We start from the raw sequence: 21,820 nt of genomic DNA, 5'->3' as shown, positions 1-21,820 counted from the left end.
CAGGCCAGATGGTGACTCCAGGCTGCCGGATGTGCGGAGGTGACACACCGCAGGGCCTGCTCCAACTCCTGGTTGGCCCGCTCTGCCTGGCCGTTGGTCTGGGGGTGGTACCCGGACGAGAGACTCACGGTGGCCCCCAGCTCCTTGCAGAAACTCTTCCACACCTGTGAAGAGAACTGGGGACCACGATCTGATACAATGTCCGATGGTATCCCATGCAGCCGCATGACGTGGTGGACCAGGAGGTCTGCCGTCTCCTGGGCCGTCGGGAGCTTCGGGAGGGCCACGAAGTGGGCCGCCTTGGAGAACCGGTCCACTATCGTGAGAACGATGGTGTTGCCCTGGGACGGCGGGAGGCCCGTGATGAAATCTAGGCCGATGTGAGACCAGGGGCGATGAGGCACTGGCAGGGGTTGGAGGAGGCCCGTCGTCCTCCGATGGTCTGCCTTGCCCCTGGCGCAGATGGTACAAGTCTGGATGTAGTCCCGGACGTCGGTTTCCAGGGACGCCCACCAGAAGCGCTGCTGGACTACTGCCACGGTCCTACGCACTCCGGGATGACAGGAGAGCTTGGACCCGTGACAGAAGTCCAATACGGCAGCTCTAGCTTCTGGTGGGACGTACAGTCTGTTCTTGGGGCCAGTCCCCGGGTCCAGGCTCCTGGTCAGGGCCTCCCGGACGGTCTTTTCCACGTCCCAGGTAAGGGTGGCCACGACAGTGGACTCGGGGATGATGGTCTCGGTGGGGTTCGACAGCCCCGCTTTGGCTTCTTCTTCATGCACCCGGGACAATGCATCTGATTTTTGGTTCCTGGTCCCGGGGCGATACGTGATCCGGAAGTCAAAGCGCCCGAAGAACAGAGACCAGCGGGCTTGCCTGGGGTTCAGCCACTTGGCAGTCCGGATGTACTCCAGGTTCCGATGGTCTGTGAAAACCGTGAAGGGCAATGACGCCCCCTCCAGCAGGTGTCTCCACTCTTCAAGAGCCTCCTTCACCGCAAGAAGTTCCCGATTGCCGACGTCATAGTTCCGTTCAGCTGGGGTCAACCTGCGGGAATAAAAGGCACAAGGATGGAGAACTTTATCAGCCTCCACGCTCTGGGACAGCACGGCTCCTATCCCTGAGTCAGAGGCGTCCACTTCTACTATGTACTGGCGATCAGGATCAGGCTGCACCAGAACTGGTGCAGTCGAGAACCGGCGTTTCAACTCCTGGAACGCAGCTTCGCACCGATCCAACCAGGCGAAGGGGACCTTGGTGGAGGTCAGGGCAGTCAGGGGGCTAACTACCTGACTGTAACCTTTTATGAACCTCCTGTAAAAATTTACAAAGCCGAGGAACTGCTGTAGTTTCCTGCGGCTTGTTGGTTGGGGCCAGTCTCTCACCGCCGCAACCTTAGCTGGATCAGGGGCGACGGAGTTGGAGGAGATGATGAACCCCAGGAAGGACAAAGAAGTGCGGTGGAACTCACACTTCTCGCCCTTCACAAACAGCCGGTTCTCCAATAACCGCTGTAGGACCTGACGTACATGTTGGACATGGGTCTCAGGGTCCGGGGAAAAGATGAGTATATCGTCCAGATATACGAAGACGAACCGATGCAGGAAGTCCCGCAAGACGTAATTTACCAAGGCTTGGAACGTCGCGGGGGCATTGGTGAGGCCGAACGGCATGACCAGGTACTCAAAATGACCTAACGGGGTGTTGAATGCCGTCTTCCATTCGTCTCCCTTCCGGATCCGAACCAGGTGGTACGCATTTCTAAGATCCAATTTCGTAAAGATTTGGGCTCCATGCAGGGGCGTGAACACTGAATCCAACAGAGGTAACGGGTATCGGTTGCGAACCGTGATCTCGTTCAGCCCTCTGTAATCAATGCATGGACGGAGTCCGCCGTCTTTTTTACCCACAAAAAAGAAACCAGCACCCATCGGGGAGGTGGAGTTCCGGATCAGCCCGGCAGCTAAGGAGTCCCGGATGTAGGTCTCCATTGATTCGCGGTCCGGACGTGAGAGGTTGTACAACCTACTGGACGGGTACTCAGCGCCCGGGACCAAATCGATGGCGCAATCATACGGTCGGTGCGGAGGAAGAGTGAGCGCCAGATTTTTGCTGAAAACGTCAGCAAGATCATGGTACTCCTCTGGCACCGCCGATAGATTGGGGGGGACTTTGACCTCCTCATTAGCTGTAGTGCCGGGGGGAACCGAGGATCCTAAACACTCCTGGTGGCAGGTTTCACTCCACTGCGTCACAACCCCGGACGGCCAATCTATCCGGGGATTGTGCTTCACCATCCATGGAAAGCCCAAAATCACTCGGGAGGTAGATGGTGTTACATGGAACACTATCTCCTCCCTGTGATTCCCAGACACAACCAAAGTCACTGGTTGTGTCTGATGTGTAATTAATGGAAGCAGGGTGCCGTCTAGTGCTCGCACCTGCAATGGTGCCGGCAGAGCCACCAGGGGGAGCCCTACTTCCTTTGCCCATCTGCTGTCCAGCAGATTTCCTTCTGACCCCGTGTCTACCAGTGCTGGGGCGTGAAGGGTTAAATCCCCACAAAGGATGGTTACTGGGATTCGTGCCGATCTGCGGGGTCTTTCCGCGTGTGTGTTATGACCCACCCTTAGCCCAGTTTCTAAGGACGGGCGTTTGTAGTTTGACCGTTCAGGGCAGTCCCTCTGCATGTGCTCACAAGAGCCGCAGACAAAACATTCCCCGCGGGCCAGCCTCCTTTGTCTGACGTTTGTTTTTGTTTTGGCCCTGCTCGCGTCCATAGCCTCCTCAGCAGGGGGAGCTGTAGCCACACGGGGCTCCCTGGCAGTGAAGCGTGGGGACGACGTCACCTTGTCGGAACCGGAAGGGGGAGGGACGGCACGTGCCCGGTCACGCCCCCCGGCCTGCTCCCGACGATGCTCGTTTAAACGGTTGTCTAAGCGTATAACCAAATCGACAAGCCCGTCAAAATCCCGCGGTTCCTCCTTAGCCAGTAGGTGCTCCTTGAGGACCGGGGACAGTCCATTTACAAAGGCGGCGCGGAGCGCAACGTTATTCCAGCCGGACCTCGCTGCCGCGATGCGGAAGTCGACTGCATACTCGGCTGCGCTACGGCGCCCCTGTCTCATCGACAGCAACACGTTCGAAGCGGTCTCGCCTCTGTTGGGATGATCAAACACTTGTTTGAACTCCCGTACAAACCCAGTATAAGACGCTAGGAGCCGTGAATTCTGCTCCCAAAGCGCCGTAGCCCATGCGCGTGCCTCTCCTCGAAGCAGATTAATAACATAAGCTACCCGGCTAGCATCTGATGCGTACATGACAGGGCGCTGTGAAAAAACGAGCGAACACTGCATGAGGAAGTCTGCGCACGTCTCCACACAGCCCCCGTACGGTTCCGGAGGGCTTATGTATGCTTCAGGGGACGGTGGGGGGGGTTCGTTGAACGACCAGTGGTACGTCTGATTCAGGCCCAGGATCAGCCAGAGGAGGAGCTGCAGCAGCGCCCTGATCGCGCGCTTCCACCCTGGCGGCGAGAGCCTCCACTCTCCGATTAAGGAGGACATTCTGCTCGGTCACTAAATCCAACCGAGCCGTGAAGGCGGTTAAGATCTGCTGCAGCTCACCCAACACGCCTCCTGCTGATGCCTGCGCTCCTGGCTCTTCCATTGGCCGTTCACGCTCGAGCTGAATCCATGACGATTGGCCGAGAAATCCTGTTGGGAAGGTGTCGTAGTACGGACCCACAACAGGGGGCACAAATGAACGGACAATGAGTAAGCCAAAAGGTAACAATTTAATGTTGTGACAATACACAACTAAATATACAGAAATTGCAAAGTCAATTAACACCAGGTGACGTGTGGGCAGGCTCGAAGATAGAAGACCCCGACGAGAGAGAGGCCGCGTCCCACACGGCCTCCACCACCAACGGTCTGAAGAACACCGGAGCCGCCAAGTCCCGAGTCCCCAGGTGACCTCTGTCTTCGGCTGTCGAACCTGGTACTGCTGGCAAAAAGCAGAGACAAGATGAATGAGTGTAAGTCCTTACACTCAGTGGTCTACAGTCTGTACACAGTCAGGAGGAGGACCTCCACCTCCGAATCACACACTCGTGCAGCTCCTTGTTTAACCACTTATCTGTGGCGCAGTCGTCGTCGTCACGCCACACGCCAATTCCCCAGATAAGGGCGAACACCACAGGATACCGGCTGCAACAGAAGTTCAGAAATTACTCAACGATATGAGTCAGCAGAGAAATTACCTCTCGGTAGTCGATTTCTCGGCGGGGAGGTGGAGTTGCAGTCCGGCTTAAGTAGTGGCGTAGATGAGTGACAGCTCGTGTGATGAGTGACAGCTGTCACTTCCTCTGGATCTGGCGCCCTCTCGTGCTTGGAGCCCGCACTCCAAGCAGGGCGCCCTCTGGTGGTAGTGGGCCAACAGTACCTCCTCTTCAGCGGCCCACACAACACAAATAGTTTCATTGGCTCACGGTAGGGTTTGTTACTGATAATAATTCTTATTGCTTTCTTTTGTAGTAAAAATATTGGTTTTGTATGTGTTTCTTTAGATCCATAACCTTGATATGACCTATGGTGCGAGAGGATGGTCCACTGATTTTATCCGTCAACTCTGACTGAATCTGCTCTATCTGGATGCCCACATTTCACCTGGCTGCAACAGATAGATGGTTACTTTGAAGTGGTGTGGAGTGACTAATTGTCTGCCTGGGTGGTTGCCATCCAGGCCCCAGGCAGTTCCACAGTGTGGTCTTTCACCCTATCCCTTTGTTTATATGGGATCCTCTCCACTCTGACCTAAGGGGTGATGTTATTGAAGGCTTGATCCATGTACTGATGGCTGCCTCTCCTTCACCAGTAGATGTCGCTATTGCACCATTTGAGAAGGAATAGTACCAGTGTTGCTTCCCAAAACTGTCAGAGCTGAACAAGTTTTTTTTTTTTTTTTTTTTTTTAACAAATTGTAATATAGTGTTAAATGTTTGTATTAATTCAGCATTATTAATCATCCTTTTGGACAGAATCTTCCTGCAACTCCCATTTTTGAAGACAAAGTTATGTTCAAAGTGGCACCTTGGATCATGACACCCAACACCCTGAAGCCTGTACAGGTGTTTTGCTGCAGGTAAGAGCAGACAGATCAAAAATAAATCTAAATATACAACCTAGAAATGTCTGCATCAAATGACGTCATTAGCAATTTTGATGCTTTGCACATCCACGTTCTTGATTTTCTCATTGTTTAGTGAAATATTTTCATTGGTGACACTCATGTGCCCAAATGTAACAGATGAAAAGTGTAATGAAAGACACAAAACCAAATGGCACCTTTAATCTCAAAGGTTCACCCACCTTTAGAGTGAAATCTTTTCTGGCTTTGTGGTTCACAGGATTGGATAGTATTTTCAGATAATCCAAACCTCAAGACTCTGTAGCGTGAAACAGACGAGAGTTCACACTATAATTTTTTGCATTATAATTTTTTCAGCACATCTGACAATCAAGGATTTGTAAAAGCACTGAAAGCCCTGGTTGAAAAAAGTGGACAAGAGTTGATTGTGTGTCCAGAGTACATCAACAGAGGAGATCGATGGATGCAAGTAAGGAAACTAATTACAATTATTCACATTTGTGACACTTTCATACGTAGTATTTGTTAAGACATTTTATACACAAACACACAAACAATATCTTGCATTTTTGGCAAATGTATTCACAAACTTCAACAGTATATTAATAACTGCTTATTATTATTATTATTGTTGTTGTCATTGCTGTTGTTGAATTACCATAATTCAGATTAAATAGTAAGACCCTTCAGCTGCTCCCTTCTTTGCACTTGGTCGCCACAGCAAATCCAAGGCTCTGCATGTTAAACTGGCACAGGTTTGACACCGGATGACCTTCCTGATGCAACTCCACATTACAAGGAGATTGTGCTTTGCAAAAAATTATAACTTCATGTAATTAAATCAAATAAAGCGCGCACTAGCACACTAGCAGTTTACAATTTGCAAGACAGAGTTATAACAAACTAGTGCACTTACAGACACTGTACTGATTGTAGCCTTTAAATTCAAAATTCATCATTTGATATGGATGAACCATGCAGCAGGTACCAGTGTTCAACATGTGGCAAACAGGACAATGTGATTTTACATTAACAACACAGATGTCACCTTTCTGATTTGGTCGTGTGGGATCAATGTTAACCACCATCTCATCATTTCAGTATCATCATTTACTCTTCTAATCTTTTTATTTTTTCATTAGGTGTTTTTTTACAAACCAAAATGCTGGAATCTATAACAGGGAGGGTCCAGTAGTCCTCTGGTCCACTAGGCAGGGGCTCACTGGTCCTAGGGGCCCACAGCTCCAAACCTCTTTATATGTATTATTTGATGGTGTATATTACAAGCCCAAACTGATTTTAAAGTTAAAAAAAATAAATGTAATACTTTCAAATACATCCAGTTTTGTTCAATTTACAAAAATAAAACATACAATCCTTTGAAATCCTTTGAAAATCAACAAATAATGACAGAACACCATAATTAAATGGGATTTTTAAATTGTCACACTTTTGTAAGCCTACCATAAATATAAAAACAACTTCAACATGCTCTCCTTAATACTAGAACGAGGACAAGTGGACCCTAGGACTACTGGGAAGTTCCTGTTTCAAAGCAACATTTTGGCAATAACATTTCAAATTGTTCTGGAACAGTGTTTTGAGTCTGCCATCAAGTTTGCCGTCACTAATTTGCAGTACCAACAAAAAGGATCGGTATCATCTCCAGCCACAAATTCTGTCATTCTTTAATGGTAGTTTTACTTTCCTGTTTTGTTGTATATTTTGGGCACCATAACTGGACTAGGTTGTTAGCTGACTGAAGGTGGGCAGACATTACAAATTACATGAAAACTCAACTATTCAAACACTTTCCAAAATTCATTCAGCAGGATCCAGACACATGAGCAATACCACGATGACTAAACTAGTAAACACACTGAGTTAATTATATAGAATTATCAAACATAAGACATAAGTATGTAACAAATTAGCTTCATGAAAATGACTGTGTAATCAGTCGTCTAAGTATATTCCGAAGTTTAGAATATTTTCTAAGTGTTAGCATTTTGTGTAATTTGCACTTCTTTAACAATTTTTATAGTTGAATGATATTTAAGAGGCTAGATATACACACACACACACACACACACACACACACACACACACACACACACACACACACACACACACACACACACACACACACACACACACACACACACACCAAATTCTAAATTTCATCATTGGGGTTCATTTTTGAAACATGCTCCACTTTGTTTTGTGTTTTTCAAGTTAATTTGAAAATGTCTGTCAAAGTTTTGGTATATTTTGATAGAAAACACAATTTTTGTACACATTAATATAATGCCTTATTTCAAATGTGCATGATTTTAAATAATATATACATGAAGAAATATTAACCCAAAGAATAAACCTGTATATAAACAAAGCAGATGCTACAACTGATATAAAAAGTACAATTTTAAACTAACATGTAACGTAACAGCAACATGTTAATGAATGGATTAAAGTTTGTTTATGTAAGAACATTTTGTTTCACCTTTTAAAACTGACCATTTCCTCTTTCCTGTTCTGTGGGGGCATCAAGGATTCCTTCCCTCTAAATGACCACTAGGTGTCAACCAAGTTAACTAGTTACCAACCAAGGGCAGAATACTGTTTTGAGGGGAAAAAATAAAAACAAAGTTATGCACAAAACATTAAACACAAGATGAAAATTAGAAGCATCAATAAAGGCCAATTTTAAACTTTTAAACAAAATACAACTTGAGTTAAATATGTATGTAATTGTCATTCAAATCTAGGATGAAATGGAGTTTGGCTACATTGAGTCACCTCATCAACAGTTTCCTGTTGTTCTGGATTCCCCTCGAGACCGAGGACTCAAGGGCTTCCCGTACATGCTACTGGTAAGCACTGGAAAATGTTCAGATTTCTCAGGTTTCAGATTTTCTGAAACCATTCTGGATTTGTGAACTGTATCATTAATTTGTATTTTAAAAACTCAACTTAATCTCATTAGGGCCCTGACTTTGGCTATGTGACAAGGATTCCAAAAACAGAGGCAGTGAACAGTCTGGATTCCTTTGGTAATTTAGAGGTCAGTCCTCCTGTCACTGTGAAAGGGAAACACTACCCTCTGGGCAGAATCATCATTGGAGTGTCCTTCCCTACGTGAGTATATCCAGAGCATAGTCATTAAGTGACCAGTTCTCCATATGACTGTTGGAGACCCGGCAGCAAGTCTGCACAAAAACCCCTCCAAAAATGTGACTTTTAGGTATTGCAGATACTGTACATCTATTAGCCATTATGCTTCAGTACATGGATTATATGGATTTACCACCAGATGGCGGAACCACCAATGTAACACTCAAATGTGCCTTACATAAACACTTACATAAACTGAAGCCATCCATTATACAAAATAAAACTAAGCAGTCATAGAAGAATGCAAAATTTCACTTTAATATTTGGTTGCTTCACCTCAGGAAACGTTGGTAGCCACTAATACGTTGGTGCAGATCTGTTAATTGTAAAATGGTAAATGGTAAATGGACTGCATTTATATAGCGCTTTTCCATCTGCATCAGATGCTCAAAGCACTTTACAATTATTTCTCACATTCACCCCGATGTCAGATCTATTAATTCCCCCCAAAACCTCTTATTTGCATGTACTGTCTCAGTACCACAGCACTCTGCCTGCTGCTCTCATTCCTAAATGTAATAACAGGAGACACTCAAATTGATATGTTTCATGTTATGCCCACAACATACTCATGACTAATAAAGACGGTGTATCCAACCCCTTTGTGGCCAGTGCCTCATTTTGCGCTCAGATCAGGCTGAGCCACCCGCTAAACAGCACAAATGATTCAGATCGATATGCACTTCCTAGTTCGTGTTGTAACCATGATTTTGAAGGTACTTCAATTTCTTTTTAAAAGGGAATCTCACGGACGCAACATGGCCAAAGTGGTTCAAAACTTCTTGTGGGCGCAGAAGGTTCAAGATCCCATTGCCTTGTTTTCTGACTGGCTTCTTGTTGGACATGTGGATGAGTTCATGACCTTTGTTCCTGCACCTGACAGAAAGGTAGATATTCCCTTATAAAGTGAAAAATGTCAGTGTATTGATCTGAAATGAGAAAGTGATAAGACATGAAGTTAGTCAAACATGTACCTGTACTCCAGAAAAAAAAATGTGATCTTTGAATATTTCTGTCCTCCATCGAAGTTGGACAGACCATGTTATCATGAAAAACCAGGAGTATCTTTGAAGAAATAGTCTTTTTATAATGTGATTGAACAATGTTGCTTTTTTTTTTTATCAAAAGCACCTTAATGTTTAGTAATACCTTTGAGATTTGACCTTTGAGGTTGATTGATGACTTTGAGGTTGAACTCAGTGACCCACATTTACTTCAGTATAATTATCCAGCAACATGCAAGAAAAAACAGACAGTAAAACCCCTTGACCTTCAATCTGAGATGAGGTAAGGTCATGACCTGGGAGCATGCCCATAATCACATACAAAGGTCAATAACAGCAATACTTTATATGAAATTTGATTCATGTAATCTGATACAAACTGTCAGATACAGTATTAGACATTATGTTTTGTATTTCAGGGCTTCCGACTGGTGCTCGCCAGTCCAGATGCAGCCTACAAGCTGTTCACAAAACTACAAAAGGAAGGACATGGACAAGTCAAGCTATTTGAGGGTAAGTCTGCCTGGACCATTATTGCAATCAAATGAAAATTCAAACAGAATACATGATCTTTAACGCAACAATCTGCCACAAAGGTCTGGGAGAAAGTGAAGAGATTACAGTGGATGATTTACTGAGCAACCAAACCCTGGAGGCTGAAAACATCTACGCCCAGGTGAGTGGGATTGTTAAGTTTGGAAACATTACGTAAATGGAATAATTTAAAACAGTGATGATGTGTAATGAAATGACCTTACACAACAATACCTTGAATACACAAGCTTGTAGAGAATAAGCTATAAATACACATGTGCTCTCTTTGCAGTTGCTTTTAAAGCAGTGAAATGTGTTCTTGGTTATCTTAATACTATAACATTCAAAGATAACATCCACAGTCTTTGAAGATGTCGAGTTGCTCACCATTTTTCAGAAATACCAACTGTCTGAGAAGAATTAATGCTATGATTTTTCACCAGAGGACAGCAGCAGAGGTTTTTATCACCAGCATAACAATGATGAGCTACATCATTTCCTTATAATATCACAATTGGCTCAAATAAAAACACAGTGGTCTGAGGATTGACCCTTGTGGTATCCCAGACAGAATTCAAATATTTTCAAGCATATCTTCATTGATGTTGAAGATAAATTGCCCGAGCTTGATGATTTATTATGCCCAGTTTAAGTTCACACCACAAGTACATTTTGTTTCATTTCCTACGCTACTTCGCGATTTAGAGGACATGAGTGTAAAGTAAGGCGCAGGACGCAAAGAAGTTGTGTTTAGTGTCATAATTATGTGTGTTTGTTTCGGGTGCGACATGAATCATTGTCACATCATTCCCTTGAAGACACTAGTGGTTGTTAACAAAGTGGATCATTTACAGGAGCAGCCACCCAAGCAGTGAGGTGGCATTTTAGAATTTCTCTTTTTTATTCTTGTTGTCACTTTAGTTTTCTTGTAGTTGTCCATGGGCCAAGTATGATTTCTGCACCACTTAAGGTGAAGAAACAACACTTAGAATCCAGCCTCAGTGTGCCATGACCAACACAAAAATGTATTACAGCCATCCCAGGGTGGCAGCTGTAGCCAGGTAGGGGTCAATGAAGAATTACACAAAGGTCAAAATGTAAAAATGCTCCATTCATATTGAAAACTATATCATATTATTTATCTGAGCATAACTATTCCAAAAAGGTATAATTTGGACTATCTATGACTGAATGTTCTGGAGTTATGGGGTAAAAACAGCAAAAACGGTGACAAAGGTCACTTTCAGTTTGTACAGGGGTCAAAAGTTAAAATTGCTCCAATTTTGGTAAAAAAAAAAAAAAAAGATGCAAATTATTGGTTGAAATTAATAAATGGAATAGTTCTGACTGTGTTGAATGTTTGGTCTCCAAAGTAAAGGTCAAACAAGGTCGACGTCCATTGGATTCTGTGACGTGACATACGTTACCCTGTAAGATAACTAAACATGACAGATGGTGTAAACTATTCCTTTTTAGAATCCTATTAACCCAAACAATAATTTTCATCCTTTTTTTTTACTGAAATTAGAGCATCTTTAACTTTTGACCCCTGTACAAACTGAAACTGACCTTTGTCACCATTTTTGCTGTTTTTACCCCATAACTCCAGAACATTCAGTCACAGATAGTCCAAACTAGAACTTTATTGGAATTATTCATCATTCATTCATCACTGACACTCAACATGAGCATGGCGGTCCAGAAGAAATTCATCCATGCATCTAACGAGGAGGCTGCCAACTGTTTAAGGGCTTCAGCAGCTTTCCGTCTATTGGTCTCAAAGGTCTTGATGCCATCACAAACCGTTCTCCTCCAGACCAATCTATCTGCTGGGGCTGTAGCCCAGTCATCAATCTTGCAATCTTCAAAGCTTCTTTTAAGGACATCCTTGTACCTCTTCTTAGGAGCACCAACACAACGTGATCCAGTAGAAAGTTGACTGAGGAGAAGTTGTTTAGGGAGATGTTGCGAGTCCATTCTCATCACATGTCCGTACCATCTCAGTCTGTTTTGGTGTAACATAGCCTCGATACTCCTCAGGCAAGCTCGGTCAAGAGCTGCAGCATTGGTGACACCATCATACATCAGACATCACATTCATGATTGTCTGAAGATATCTTTGGTGGAATTTCTTGAGTTGTTTCACTTGGTAATGATAGGTTATCAAGTATAGTTTATGATCAGACAAATTATATGGTCTAGTTTTCAACATGAACGGAGCATTGTGTAATTCTTTACTGGCTACAGCTGCCACCCTGGGATGGCTGTAATATACTTTTGTGTAGGCCATGGTACACTGAGGCTGGATTCTAAGTGTTGTGACAGCAGCTGTATGACGGTGTGCATCTCTTCAGTGTATCTAATGGTGCGCAAAACCAAAGCAGTGTGTTTTGTGAAAGGCACAATGATGTCACCGTTTATGCAGCTTAATTAGCAGAAATGTCTTTTTGTCTCATAATTTGACTTTCTGCTCTTTGTCAGAAATGTATTGACTGGAACAGGGATGTCCTGAAGCATGAGCTGGGTCTGGAAGAAGAGGACATCGTCGACCTGCCAATCCTCTTCAGGCTGGAGGACAAGGTCAGGGCGGTGGCCTACTACCCTGACATGGTGAGTTTCAAAGTTTACATTCATAATTCTGCAGCAGCATATGTTCAAAAGAAGAATGTGATGTCACAAGCACATTGGGGTTAATATAGTCAGGACACAACCGCCCTCAAAACCAAATCTGCTTTGTTACCCCATGATGTGTCCCATCGGTGTCCAGGTGAACATGATCGTGCTGGGTCAAAACCTTGGAGTGCCAAAGCCCTTCGGCCCCAAGGTGAACGGGCAGTGTGCGCTGGAGGCCGAGGTGTCGTCTCTGATGGGGAAACTGGGTCTCAGCTGTACTTTCATCGACGACTTCGCCACCTATCACAAACTGCGAGGAGACGTGCACTGTGGCTCCAACGTCCTCAGAACACCGTTTGAGTTCAAATGGTGGAACCTGGAGATGTAAACTAAATAAGAGCTGGAAATGATTTAGAATGGTTCAGGCTGTTGTTTTAAAATCATCAGGGATTTACCTCTGCTAAGTAGACTGTTTGTACTGTATGTCTGGTGGATTTCTCTTTAAAAACATCATCAAATTATGGCCTTCACCTGAAATACCTTTGCTGTGCGGTTTAAGCACTTTGGGAATGCTACCTGGGGGCATGAAGACCTTTGGCTCTAATGACCTTGACCTTCACACAAATGATCGATCTCTGGCTGACCTGTTCAAGGCTATTCTGGAATCCAACTGTGTGCCACACGTGGCCCAAATCAGGTTGAAAAGCTCATTCCTTGAGCTTGACCTTTGCCAAAATTAATTCTTTTAGTGAAGTTTCAGGCTCAACCATCACACCTTTGGTATAAATCAACAAAAGGATGTGAGAGAATCAGGCCAACAAACAGACAGACAGCCACAGCCTTAACCCCAACAGTGTTACTGCAGTAACTCTGAAAAGTTACATTTTACAGTTACTTTATACAGTTACTTCATTAGCAACTGACAACAACATGTCAGCAGCTGCTGAATGTAACTAATAAAGTAACTAGTAATCTAATTTGGTTATTTTTAAGATTAAGTACTCAGAAAAGTAATGATTAGTTCTCAATCTTAAGAGTAACCAAGTTAGATTACTTTACATTACTTATTAGTTACAAATTGTCGGCAGCTGCAAATACAATAACTGCATATGAAGTAACCAAAAAAGTAACGGTGGCAACACTGGACCCCAACGACAGACCTTTTCCAAAATTTGACCTTGATGGGCAACTTTGGAATCCATTTTCATGTGTTTGCCACATTTGGTGAAAACTGAAGTGAAAAACTTAAATTGTCTGTGACTCTTAATTAGATTAAGTAGGTATGGAACATGAATGAATGAATGAACTTTAATTTGACCTGAATGACCTTGACCACAATAACTGACCAATAAATAAATACATTTAATTTCACCTGGACAATTCCAGAGCCTACCTACATAGGTATGTTTGCCACGCTGGAATGAAAACTCGACCCCCAGTGACCTTGACCTTTATCAAAATCAACCCTTTAAGGAAAGTACTGGGGTTAACTGTCATTCACGTCATGTTTGGTGGAAACCAAAGGGCCTAGGAGGAGGAGTCAGGGAACAACAGACACACAGAGAAACTTTGCTCAAACGATAGTATGATTTTTGGCTGATCAGGACAAGGAACAGTAAAAAAAAAAAAAAATACAAACATTGTGAGATTAGGATCCTTGGCAGAGGTGTGCACTCTCCTTCTAGTGTTTTAAAAGCAGTTGCACCTTGAATTTTTCTGTCTTCATATCCGTCCATGCTTTGTTTTACATTCATCCATTTCAAATCATACAGCTTTTCTTCCATCAGTCATTTCATAATTTTCATTTATTCTCTTCACCTTCATCTTTAAACAGATTTTTGGCTTTATTTACAAAAGGATGTAACTCTACATTTACAGACAAACCTTTGAAGAAGCAGACTGTCGAACAGAAATACAATCATGTCACTGAAGCACAGAGATTTGCACTCCGTCTGTCGGCTGTGTTTTGGGTTGATGGTGTACCACGTAAAGCATACAAGTGGAACAACATAGTGCAGTAACAACACAAAATCCACAAGAGGGTGTTATACACCTGCTCAGCCATTTCAAAAATCCACAGGGAAATTATTGTGAAAACACTGAACCTTCAATTCAAAAGGGTGCCATATGCAAATATGTGACTGATGGATATTTATTCACATCTTTCTCTTGTAGCAACGAATGAAAAAATATTTTCTTTGTTTTCAATGACACCTCTCACCCCCCCCACTACATGGTGACAGCATGGTTTGTATTATTTCTTCTACAAAATAAATCAATTACTGAAATTAAAAAGTCTCAACAGCCGATCTTTTCTGTATCACAAACTGAACACATGAAAAATATTTCCCGCTCTGGAAATTTGAGCTATTTCCCACTTAAATTTCCTGCGACTGGGAGTCATTGCAGCGGCAGTCATTAGCAGACAATATGTGACAAATAATTACACATCTGCCTTGATTTACATTCAAGCCAGCTGGCAAAACGCCGCCTCTAAACAAGACCGTCCTTTAATAAGGAACTCCTGTCAGACAGTCGTTATAAAGGCAACTTCAATACGTGTCACAGTGTAAATATTCAGCAACAAATACAGTTTATTCGTCCCCCATTGGCGAATAAGTGGGAAAATGTAGTGCTTACGTCAAACATATATTATAATTACAAAAATAAATCAAGACATTGTGGCATTTGGGCTCAATCATCAATGTGCATGGTGTAACCGTCGCTGGTTTGAAAAAGAGAAACGACAAAAAGAGACAACAGAGGTTTGTGGCAAGCACATTTACACCATGCACAGTACATTTGAATACACACATCAAATCAACAAGAGGTGACATTTGAAGCCTCCACATGCACTGTTTCTGGTGAAGGATCGTGAAAGTTTTGAGTCCACAGGTATTTTTGGCATTCCTGTGATAAAGAGGAACTCTGGGATTTTTCAACCTGGACTGTATTTTTAGATGTTTTTGGGTTTAACATTCCCTCAGGATATTAATGACTAACGTGTTGCCCGTGGGGATCCATGGGATCTAGATTGGGTAGTGTTTATTAAATAGTTAGCTGACATGTTTCAAGGGTGGTAATAAATTAAGCAAAGCTTGTTTAATGAGAGTGAGTCCAGAATACTTTTAGAACATTAGAGCTCAACAATTCTCAGAACTCAAGCCTTTTATTTCCTGATAATTATGTAATTTTTTTTATGTTAATTTACTGTATTACTTCAGGATAAATAAAGTTGATCTTTATCTTTATAAATTGTTCAGGATCTTGTTATCATATACAGACTATTATTATTACTTCTATTTTGCCATTTAATTTTTAAATGGACCACAGTGGAAATAAGTGTTTTCACTTTCTTGTGTCATCCATGTATTTTTAATTCATTTATAATTATATTATGTACTTACATTGAACTCACTAAACAGAATCATGCACGCACTCATGCTTTTAATACAAAGATGATTTACCACCCCTGCTGGAATGTGAGTCCAGAATGTAGTTAGCAAGATCCATTATTCAGTGTTTTTAGCTAATATTTGTAGCTTTCCCAAAAACGGTTAGCCCTATCAACTTTCCATTTTGGCGGCGTTCATCCTTGACCCAAAATACATGAGCATACCAAACAGCAAATGTCAGCTCTCCTCAGTTTCTCCGTGATCAAAGTTACACGCACACACGTAGAACTTCTTGAAGCAGGTGCTTCTAATTTTAGACATGCAGAAACACAGATGGTGGCAGAAGACATCAAACACACCACAGTTGTCACTTATGGTGGTGGCAACATGAAACTGAACTGATTCATGCCAACGGCAACATGAGACTTAATTAAACAAACTAAAACAATTGAACTACAAATAAACAATAAATCAATAACACTAACAAGACTGTTAAACAAGCCAACTGAGTCTAATAATAGATTAAATGCAGTGTTGAGGCTGTCATTCTCAGCATCTGTGTGGATGTTAAAAATCGCCCACTATAATTATCTTATCTGAGCTAAGCACTAAGTCAGACAAAAGGTCTGAAAATTCACAGAGAAACTCACAGTAACGACCAGGTGGACGATAGATAATAACAAATAAAACTGGTTTTTGGGACTTCCAATTTGGATGGACAAGACTAAGAGTCAAGCTTTCAAATGAATTAAAGCTCTGTCTGGGTTTTGGATTAATTAATAAGATGGAATGGAAGATTGCTGCTAATCCTCCGCCTCGGCCCATGCTATGAGCGTTCTGGCAGTTAGTGTGACTCAGGGGTGTTGACTCATTTAAACTAACATATTCATCCTGCTGTAACCAGGTTTCTGTAAGGCAGAATAAATCAATATGTTGATCAATTATTATATCATTTACTAACAGGGACTTAGAAGAGAGATACCTAATTTTTAATAGACCACATTTAATTGTTTTAGTCTGTGGTGCAGTTGAAGGTGCTATATTATTTTTTCTTTTTGAATTTTTATGCTTAAATAGATTTTTGCTGGTTATTGGTGGTCTGGGAGCAGGCACCGTCTCTACGGGGATGGGGTAATGAGGGGATGGCAGGGGGAGAGAAGCTGCAGAGAGGTGTGTAAGACTACAACTCTGCTTCCTGGTCCCAACCCTGGATAGTCACGGTTTGGAGGATTTAAGAAAATTGGCCAGATTTCTAGAAATGAGAGCTGCTCCATCCAAAGTGGGATGGATGCCGTCTCTCCTAAGAAGACCAGGTTTTCCCCAGAAGCTTTGCCAATTATCTATGAAGCCCACCTCATTTTTTGGACACCACTCAGACAGCCAGCAATTCAAGGAGAACATGCGGCTAAACATGTCACTCCCGGTCCGATTGGGGAGGGGCCCAGAGAAAACTACAGAGTGTGACATTGTTTTTGCAAAGTTACACACCGATTCAATGTTAATTTTAGTGACCTCTGACTGGCGTAACCGGGTGTCATTACTGCCGACGTGAATTACAATCTTACCAAATTTACGCTTAGCCTTAGCCAGCAGTTTCAAATTTCCTTCAATGTCGCCTGCTCTGGCCCCCGGAAGACATTTGACTATGGTTGCTGGTGTCGCTAACTTCACATTTCTCAAAACAGAGTCGCCAATAATCAGAGTTTGATCCTCGGCGGGTGTGTCGCCGAGTGGGGAAAAACGGTTAGAAATGTGAACGGGTTGGCGGTGTACACGGGGCTTCTGTTTAGGGCTTTTACAGTGACAGGTTATGCAGGCCTTTTTGGGCTAAGTAAGTCCATGTGAGTCAATGAGGGGCTTGTTCTTCTACCTCACTGACATTCAACTTGTATGGACTTAATGGAGAGTGCAGATGGCAAACCCACCCACCCCTTCCCAAATTAATGATTTTTAACCATAACATCACCATGATCATCAAATTGTGGCAGGTCGTCCAAATAGTCTTGGCGAGTCTTGGACACTTGATAAGTTACGATGGTACAAGTTGGCAATACAAGAGTTGTAAACAGTTTAAAAATGCACATGAACTGTTGTTGATCTTTAAAAATCCTCTTCCTTTCATCCTGCAGCCTTAGCTTGTGTTTATTGCCCATCTTGAAGACATTTTTGGGCATTCATGTCAAGATGGGATTACATTTTTTTTTTTTTTTTTACAAATGCATCAGTTCTATGCAGTACTATACCACGATAGTCTTGATGGTATTGTGTGCGTTGTTGATTGAATTATGATAAATTGTCCTCTACTATGTGATAAGATCATGGTATTGTCACAGGGAAGTCTTGTGAGTGGACCAGATACAAAGATTAACATCTGATGGATAAGATTAACCACAATGATTCTGATGTAGTGTATTTGTGGACCGTTTTGGCCAAACTAATGCACTGTTTGTGGGCTTAAGGTAAGTCACTGCCTGTATAATTAGTTATTTTAAATAGTTTCTTTACATTTACTGAGGTAAACATGCACATGTCTGCCTCTGTAGGGATCCTCTCAATGTTACCAGACACTTTAAATTACATTTTGCCAACTCTGTGATAAGAAGTGGTTTCTGTGTTGCTTCTAGGATTTGTATTAGGAATGGTGCCAGGCCAGTCTCCACCCTTCAACGTCAACATAATAGCAGCGATAAACAATGTTGGAGATAATTATTCTGACTGAACTACTAATATGATTTTGAGTTCACAAACCTTAACATTAAAGGAGAATTCTGGAACTGTGGGTGGCTTTTTTGACCCCTCACTTCTCTGGCTACGCACCTGCGCTGTCTCTACAAGCAGGAGAATAATACTTATTTTTTTGTGGAAATCACTACTTGTTTGGTCTGTAGGAAGGGTATATCATGCACCATCTGTCAAAAACAGACTGTGCATATTTTAAGTGAAAGAGTGTGAAATGTTTTTAAAACCAACACCATGGTAGAACATTACGCTGCTTGCTCTCCGTGCTTATGAAACAGAATGAGACTGATGCTCTGTCAGATACAAAAGATGTGCTATTACGCAGAGAACTTAATGGGTGAACCTCCGAATGTATTTCAGTAGAAAATTTTATAACTTGGTTTGTTCTGACATCAGCATATATGCAATCAAATAAATGTGCGCGCCCATGGCAACATGTTTATGACTGATAGCGATATAATTTAATACTGAATCAGTTATTATAGATTTCCGTGACTGAAAAGTCGAACCAAAAGAAACAAACAAAACTGTCCAAAAATAGGTTCCAGGTTGAAATGTTCTGGAGTGTCTCTTCAAGACATTTTCTATAGAAACATGTTTAATTTTTCACTCACCTCTCAGAAAGGTGACTGAAGGCTGTTACATCTGACAAACTATCAAAAACACAACAATTTCACTGTAGCAGTAACAAAAGCTGACAAACATCTACCAAAACTACTCAGAAGAAGAGAATGGACCGATAAAACACAAACTGTGGCCCAGCAGGCACCACACATTAGACTTAAGCCCAAGTACAATATCACAGTGGGCCGTGAGACAACAAAAATAATTTCTCTCTCTAGTGTGATTCCTGTCGGAACGGACACACTGAACCACGATCTGAGAGTTCCCATTTTCTCTCACTGTAATTTCAGGACCAAGATGAAACTTTTCTTTAAAAGAAGACAGAAGATTTGAGTGTTTACAATTAAAAAACCCACATCTTCAGAGTCGGGTGAGAAGAATAAGCAGGCAGTGATGCTGCCTGATAAGATGGCAAGTGACGCTGTGAAGGACGCTTCTCTTTGCCTTTTGTGGTCCACATGAAGTTAGGATAAGAGTGACAGGTATAAAATACATCCATGGAGCTGACTGACTGCCAATCCAGACATCCAGGACAAACATACAAACGCAGGCCAATCAACTCTGCTCCTCTTCTGCATCAGCGCTGGAGTCAAGTGGAGATCAAAGCCTCGGTTCTTTTCTCATAAGGGATGCCTCTTGTGGGAATGCTGAACCAAAGAAAAGGAAATTGGTTAATATATATTTAGATATATAGTTTAAAATAAAAACAATCAGGTAAACAGAGGTTTTAATAAGCCAATTCAGTAACTTTACAACCATCCAAAACACACGATTATGGCCAACAGTAACTAAATATTGAAAATTTTGAGCGCTGGAAAGTCAATGAATGAATTAAAAAAACAAAACAGGGCTACAAAATAGTAATACACGTACATACGTATTCACATCCTTTACTCAATACTTTGTTGATGCACCTTTGTCAACAATTACAGCCTCAAGTCTTCTTGAATATGATGACACAAGTTTGGCGCACCTGGGCAAAACTGTCCAAAGGGCCCAGTCTGAGGTTAGAGCGCTCTGGAGCAGGTTTTCATGCAGGATGTCTCTGTATGTTGCTGCATTCATCTTCCCCTCAATCCTGACTAGTCACCCAGTTCCTGCTGCTGAAAAACATCCCCACAACATGGTGCTGCCACCACCATGCTTCACTGTCGGGATGGTGCCTGGTTTCCTCCAAAAATGACGCCTGGCATTCATGACAAAGAGTTCAAGCTTTGTCTCATCGGACCAGAGAATTTAGTTTCTCATGGTCTGAGAGTGCGAATACTTTCCGGATGCACCGTAGTCCACTAAGCACGTCTTACTGGATCTTAAAATTACATTGGAATAATTGGAATGAAAATCCAATACCTTGTTTCCACGCCTGTGCTGAGCAAATCTGGCATTTCCACATTCGCATCCCACGTGTATCATCCATGGAGTAATGTGGATAGTTCGTCCCAAGTATTTCAACTTATCTAACTTCACCACCTTTCCTTGCAACTACACTATTCCATTGTACTCCGTCTCATTCACAGACATGCACTCTGTCATGCCCCTACTGACTTTCATTCCCCTTCTCTCCAGAGTATCTCTCCACCTCTCTAGACTAGTCATTCTGTCAATAGATCACAATGTCATCTGTGTAAAAATTAATTTCATGGAAAAAAAACCCAACAAGTCCAGCACGAAATAGATCTAAGGATGATCTGAATTGTGCCTGACCATAAAAAACCTAAACATGGAGAGAATTTTGACAGCAATATGTTTGACCATTTAAAAAGTTAGTTTCCATAACTGCTAATCCTCTGACTGAAAATTTAACTGATGAAGTTAAACCAATAAACTGCTAAAACATTTAGCTGACGCTATCAATAACCAACTTGCTAACTTTATCATGGGAATTTAGCTTTGAGTTTGGGTCCAATAAAGAGAATCATAAATCGCAGTGCAAAAGTGGCGAATTAGCTACAGGCAGGAAACCAGTCAGGGATTTCTGATACCTAAACCTTTTCTGGCAGGTAGGGACACGGTTGTCCTGAAATGTTTTCTTGCAGCTTGAGACAGGTTTCACTCCAGCTCACTGGAAGACAGAACTTGTTGTAACTGCCTCAAAAGGATAGCGTATGTGTATGAGCAACAGATACAAAACATTAATATCCATTCATGTCTCTTTTTGTCATTCTTTGAATGCATTTCTTGTCATCTGATGTCCAGTGAGTCTGCTGGATTTTTTTTTTTGCATACTCAGAACTTTGAGCAGATATCAAATAGCGAGCTTCCCCGGTGGTTTGTTTACAGTTTTGCCCTGTACTTGTTCATTAGCTTGCCAGTGGAAGGCCAATGAACGTTAGATTTTTCAGTGTATCTATTTTAATTTCAATTTCTTTTCATTTATATAACGTCAAATCACAACAGAGTTGCCTCAAAGCGCTTCACACAAGTAATGTCTAACCTTACCAACCCCCAGAGAAACAGTGGTAAGGAAAAACTCCCTCTGAGGAAGAAACCTCAAGCAGACCAGACTCAAAGGGGTGACCCACTGCTTGGGCTATGCTACAGATATAAATTACAGAACAATTCACAGAACAATTCACAAAACGAATA

At 42.5% G+C, this 21,820-nt stretch overlaps 2 protein-coding genes and 1 long non-coding RNA gene across 12 annotated transcripts in view; 1 reads left to right on the top strand and 2 right to left on the bottom strand.

Annotated features, from left to right (window-relative positions):
* Positions 1-12,944, top strand: part of LOC117506334 (protein-arginine deiminase type-2-like) — a 55,632-nt gene extending 42,688 nt beyond the window's left edge. Inside the window, exons 8-16 of the mRNA XM_034165826.1 lie at positions 5,042-5,145; positions 5,509-5,620; positions 7,920-8,024; positions 8,138-8,289; positions 9,065-9,212; positions 9,749-9,842; positions 9,926-10,005; positions 12,345-12,473; positions 12,631-12,944. Coding sequence (XP_034021717.1) covers positions 5,042-5,145; positions 5,509-5,620; positions 7,920-8,024; positions 8,138-8,289; positions 9,065-9,212; positions 9,749-9,842; positions 9,926-10,005; positions 12,345-12,473; positions 12,631-12,864 — 1,158 coding nt within the window. The 3' untranslated portion in view covers positions 12,865-12,944. The remainder of the gene's footprint in view (positions 1-5,041; positions 5,146-5,508; positions 5,621-7,919; positions 8,025-8,137; positions 8,290-9,064; positions 9,213-9,748; positions 9,843-9,925; positions 10,006-12,344; positions 12,474-12,630) is intronic.
* On the bottom strand, positions 11,527-13,327 carry LOC117506335. The gene is made up of 3 exons (XR_004559431.1): positions 13,250-13,327; positions 12,462-12,465; positions 11,527-11,541 (listed from the first exon to the last, which is right to left on the bottom strand). It is a non-coding gene; the product is annotated as an uncharacterized LOC117506335 (long non-coding RNA).
* Positions 13,328-18,027: 4,700 nt separating this feature from the next.
* Positions 18,028-21,820, bottom strand: part of si:dkey-166d12.2 (rap1 GTPase-activating protein 1) — a 317,261-nt gene continuing 313,468 nt past the window's right edge. For all 10 annotated transcript variants that reach the window (XM_034165796.1, XM_034165789.1, XM_034165821.1 and 7 more), the window contains one exon: positions 18,028-19,881. In XM_034165796.1, the coding sequence (XP_034021687.1) occupies positions 19,855-19,881 (27 nt within the window). In that variant the 3' untranslated portion in view covers positions 18,028-19,854. The remainder of the gene's footprint in view (positions 19,882-21,820) is intronic.

Source organism: Thalassophryne amazonica, chromosome 3 (genome assembly GCF_902500255.1).
Source record: "Thalassophryne amazonica chromosome 3, fThaAma1.1, whole genome shotgun sequence".
NCBI lineage: Eukaryota > Metazoa > Chordata > Actinopteri > Batrachoidiformes > Batrachoididae > Thalassophryne > Thalassophryne amazonica.
This window is presented reverse-complemented; position numbering and strand designations above follow the sequence as displayed.